Source organism: Montipora foliosa, unplaced genomic scaffold (assembly GCF_036669935.1).
Source record: "Montipora foliosa isolate CH-2021 unplaced genomic scaffold, ASM3666993v2 scaffold_467, whole genome shotgun sequence".
NCBI lineage: Eukaryota > Metazoa > Cnidaria > Anthozoa > Scleractinia > Acroporidae > Montipora > Montipora foliosa.
In genome coordinates this window covers 910,001-914,478 of record NW_027179775.1, presented here as the reverse complement: position 1 = coordinate 914,478, position 4,478 = coordinate 910,001, and the positions used below count along the sequence as shown (strand labels likewise).

Sequence of the window (4,478 nt, the reverse complement as noted above, 5' to 3'; positions counted from 1 at the left end):
GCCTTTGAGACGTTTGTGATAAAGGCGCTATATAAATGCACGACTTTACCTTTACCTATATGTGGAGACTACCATCGCAAAAAATGATTAAAAAATTCAAACAGTAAGTATTGTAGAGGAAATTTTACGAATCATTTTGGCACGTTGCGAGCTCACAATGCTTGTGAAAGTCCTAAAGGACTTCAACGGTAAGGATATTTATTACGTAGACCTCATTAGGGATAATCATGGGAAAAAAAAAGTTATACGAAGCATTGTGTTTGAAATTTTACAGGTTAGCAGTGCATAACCAGGAAAGTTCACTCTCGCCACCGAGTCTCTTCGTCAACACAGGTGTAGGCAATTCCTTTCTTGGAACGCTTAATATTGTTCATCCATGAAAATGCTTTGTTTTAAAGAAGATGTCAAAGGTGCTGTACACGTTATACTTTCCCTTGCATTTACCCTGTTTTCTGATAACAGAACCAAGCTCAAAAGCCTGTTCATTGATCAGAATGTGACAACTGGACGCTCCAGATTATTAGATTCTTGGTAAGTGCCATATTATTGAGGTCATGATACATCGTGGTTAACAATACAAGGCAACGCAGAGTCGCTCATGAGCCCGGAGTTTTGCTGTTCCCCGTCAGTGGAAGGGATGCTAGACCGTAGCAGTTTATTCCCTGCAGTATGTCATCGGTGACCTTCTTTGCACCTGAGTGACGAGAAACAGTGTGGAGCAAAGTTTCCTGTTTAAGGGGGCAGCAGCCCTGAGCCCTAAACCAGTCCGGCGCACTGAAAATGAAACGTTTTCCCTTCTTATAGAACAATTCCCTTTGCTTAGAAAATCAAAAAATGTTTACGTTTAATTATTTTTAACATGTATAGGAACTCAAAGAAACATTATCGAACCTCCTTCCTCACTTGTCTCAAGACTATGCTCAAAGCAAACATTCGGATCTCGGATTTCTTTCTTTTCTCGGATTTCAGCTATACTGTTGTCAACTACCAAAACTTTTTTGTAGGAGACGCGTGACACGTCAAAATGAATAACCAGGTAGAATGATATATGACAAAAATTGTCAGTAGTTAAGAATAAATCTCAGACATTTCGGGTGTAGAAGCCTTCTTCAATGTGAACAAAGCCGTTAAAATACGCAATAAGAAGGAAGCGCAAACGTCCTGATTCGCTACGCCCGTCTGAACTGGCTGTCAGCACCATTGACAGAGTACCTCTTGTTCTCACATACCACCTTTTCAACAAGCAAATTAAACACTTTCTATTTCAGAATTTCCGTATTCTATGAACCGACTAGCTGACCCGTCATATCTTTTCGCAATCAGATGTCGTCGCATACAGACGCGACCGCAACCTAAGAAACTTACTTGTACACTCAACTGGCCGCACATGTACTGATCAGAGTGACTCGCGCCCCTGTCAACATGCACGTTGCCATACCTGTGCATACGTCAGTCATTATAAGAGGGCTTCCACCCAAGGCAATTTTACCTGCCAGTCGAGTAATCTTACATACTGCATGTCCTGTCATCGATGTCCTACCATTTTTTATATTGGTGAAACCGGACGGATTTAACGAAGACTGACGAAGTATACGAAACAACAATCCTGGTTTCCCTGTGGACAAACATTTCAGCTCAACGGGCGACAAAATCTGCGTTACCATTCATATGCCCACTTCCTTCTGATTTCAACGACTTTGTTCTAAACGTACGTGATGAAAAAAAAAAGAAAAAGAAAAAAAAAATACTGACACTTTGATATTTACTTCATATCACTCTATTTGGTTCTTTATACTGTTGGTTTACGGTGTCGCGTGACTGTGTATATATCCGTGTAAGTTCGGTTGCAATTGCACACTTGTTGGTGATTTGGGGCTATTGTTTGTTGGAAGAATGTGATCCGTGTAATTCACAATAATATTTTTTCCCGGGATCTGCCTCGGTACTCAGCCGTTACACAACGTTATGTTGTCGTCAATTACATGTTCATTTTATCGTCTATAATGCTACGTGGTAAGGCATTCCAATACAAGATTTAGAGTATCCAAGACTCCCTTATCCGTTCTAGTCACAGAAGACCGAGTCAAGGATAGACATAATTGTTAAGGATTGGCCAGTTTAATCTAGTGTTTTAACGTTAAATAGTCTCCAAAACAGAATCTGAGGGGCATAAATTGAAAGCACGTTGTACAGAATTCCAAACCTTGAGATCATGATTCAGTTTAGGTAATCCTTCATCTTCTTTTCCTGATAACGACTTGACGATCAATTAAGACCCTCATACGCTGTTGGGTTACATCATCAAAGGACCTAAATATATATTCTATGTTTCTACAATAGACTGCCGTTGTCTGCGATAATTCTCTGTTAATTTAATTCCTTTAAATGGCCAGTTTAAAGAGGCGTATCGAAAGCTTTTTTCGGGTCTGCGAAATTGTCCACTCTGTTAGCAACTTCTTCTTCAACGTCACCGGTTTCGTTTTCTTCAAAGCCAAAGTTGACTGATCGAGGTTCAACTGACTCTTTCGGCGGCTCATGAATACTAGCAAGCTCAAAGCTTACTGCTCCACTCTCCTTTCTTGCATCAAATGCCACTTTGTCAGCATCTTCTTCTTCTTCAAAGCCACCGTCGTCGGTTTCTTCAAAGTCAATGTTGACTGATCGAGGTTCAGCTGGCTCTTTCGGCGGCTCATGAATACTAGCCAGCTCAAAGCTTACTGCTCCACTCTCCTTTCTTGCGTCAAATGCCACTTTGTCAGCATCTTCTTCTTCAAAGCCACCGTTGTCGCTTTCTTCAAAGTCAATGTTGACTGATTGAGGCTCAACTGACTCTTTCGGCTGCTCATGAATAGTAGCAAGCTCAAAGCTTACTGCTCCACTCTCCTTTCTTGCGTCAAATGCCACTTTGTCAGCATCTTCTTCTTCAAAGCCACCGTTGTCGCTTTCTTCAAAGTCAATGTTGACTGATCGAGGTTTAACTCGCTCTTTCGGCGGCTCATGAATACTAACAAGCTGAAAGCTTACTGCTCCACTCTCCTTTCTTGCGTCAAATGCCACTTTGTCAGCATCTTCTTCTTCAAAGCCACCGTTGTCGCTTTCTCCAAAGTCAATGTTGACTGATCGAGGTTCAACTGACTCTTTCGGCTGCTCATGAATAGTAGCAAGCTCAAAGCTTACTGCTCCACTCTCGTTGATCGCACTAGAAACTGATGGCACGTTAAACGTACCAGTTTGCACTTGTTCTGTGAGAACATTTTTCCCCGCCATTCCTCGTATTTCGTTAAAGAGGTCATTAAGAGGCAAAAGTAACGCTAGGCAACACGAAAAAGACCATTGTGGATGTTTACGCCACTCCTTGATAAAGCAGTAAATGTACCTGAGGTACTGGACTGAAAATAAAAAAGAAGAAAGAGAAGAGATACGTTTGTATGTTATCGCAAGTGAACGAAAAGCCCAACAGCGGAGCTTAGTACGCTGTAAAGTGGGCATTAAAATCCACCTGACTGTTTTCCCCTAATGGTTGAAAATGCCCGGATGTTTTTTCGTGTGACTTTAGTCCACTCATATTGAAAGATCTTCAAGTGTTTTCGAAATTTAATGGAAATTTTCAGAAGAACTTAACATGCTTGTCGTCAAGACATCTCGCATAATGGGTCAAAGCTATAATACAGATGGCATAGTTGAACTTTGCCATCTATATATAGCTTCCTTTTTGAGTTGGCTACAAATTTCACCAACAATCTCTTTGATCCGGCAAATTCATTCATGGTTTGCACATCAAAGGGCAAAATAAATAGTGCAAATACCAACACTCTCGGCGATCTGAGTATGAGAACCTCCAGATACAGCAAAAGAGAGTCATGGGAGCACTACAAAAATACGTTTGTTTTCTGCAAAAAGTTAACAAAAATTTATGGACCGTGCTTGCTTTAGTAATTACAAATAAGAACAAAGTGCTTACCCACAAGAATTCCAATGACTAGAAAATTTGCTCCGAATACCAATGCATTGAACACGATATGGTCCATGTATGAGTCCATCGAGGAATGTACACTTTCTGCTGGTATTCTACTCACAGCACCTATTACTAGATTGACCATTGTTACAGCAAGGGAAGAAACCATCAATTTGTTCTCAAAGGGTTCCGCTATAGGCCGCTTGTACGCAAAGAACATTCCATAGAGACCTGACATAACAAGAGCTAACGCAATATAGGCTCTGCTCTCACTTCCGATCAGAATAATGGCTGATGTTAACGTCACCTTTCGAGCTGTCTCAACAAGTTCCCAATACCATGCATGACTGTTGTAATTTGAGAATAAAAACTGTAATCCTGTGACAATTTCAGGATTTGAATGCTGGGAATATGTGGATTCATCGTCACCTCCGTCGCCATGTTTCTTCAATGACCTTTGGTGTCTCCAAAGAACCACCAATGTAGCTATAGGTAGAAACATGATGTACAAAATACTGCAGTA

General features: G+C 40.9%; 1 protein-coding gene across 1 annotated transcript in view; it reads right to left on the bottom strand.

Annotated features, from left to right (window-relative positions):
* Window positions 1-4,100: 4,100 nt before the first annotated feature.
* LOC137989592 (putative leucine-rich repeat-containing protein DDB_G0281931) overlaps window positions 4,101-4,478 on the bottom strand; it is a gene marked incomplete at its 3' end in the record, with an annotated part of 19,365 nt that continues 18,987 nt past the window's right edge. Inside the window, exon 3 of the mRNA XM_068835372.1 lies at window positions 4,101-4,478. This exon is cut by the window's right edge and continues 1,052 nt beyond it. Coding sequence (XP_068691473.1) covers window positions 4,101-4,478 — 378 coding nt within the window.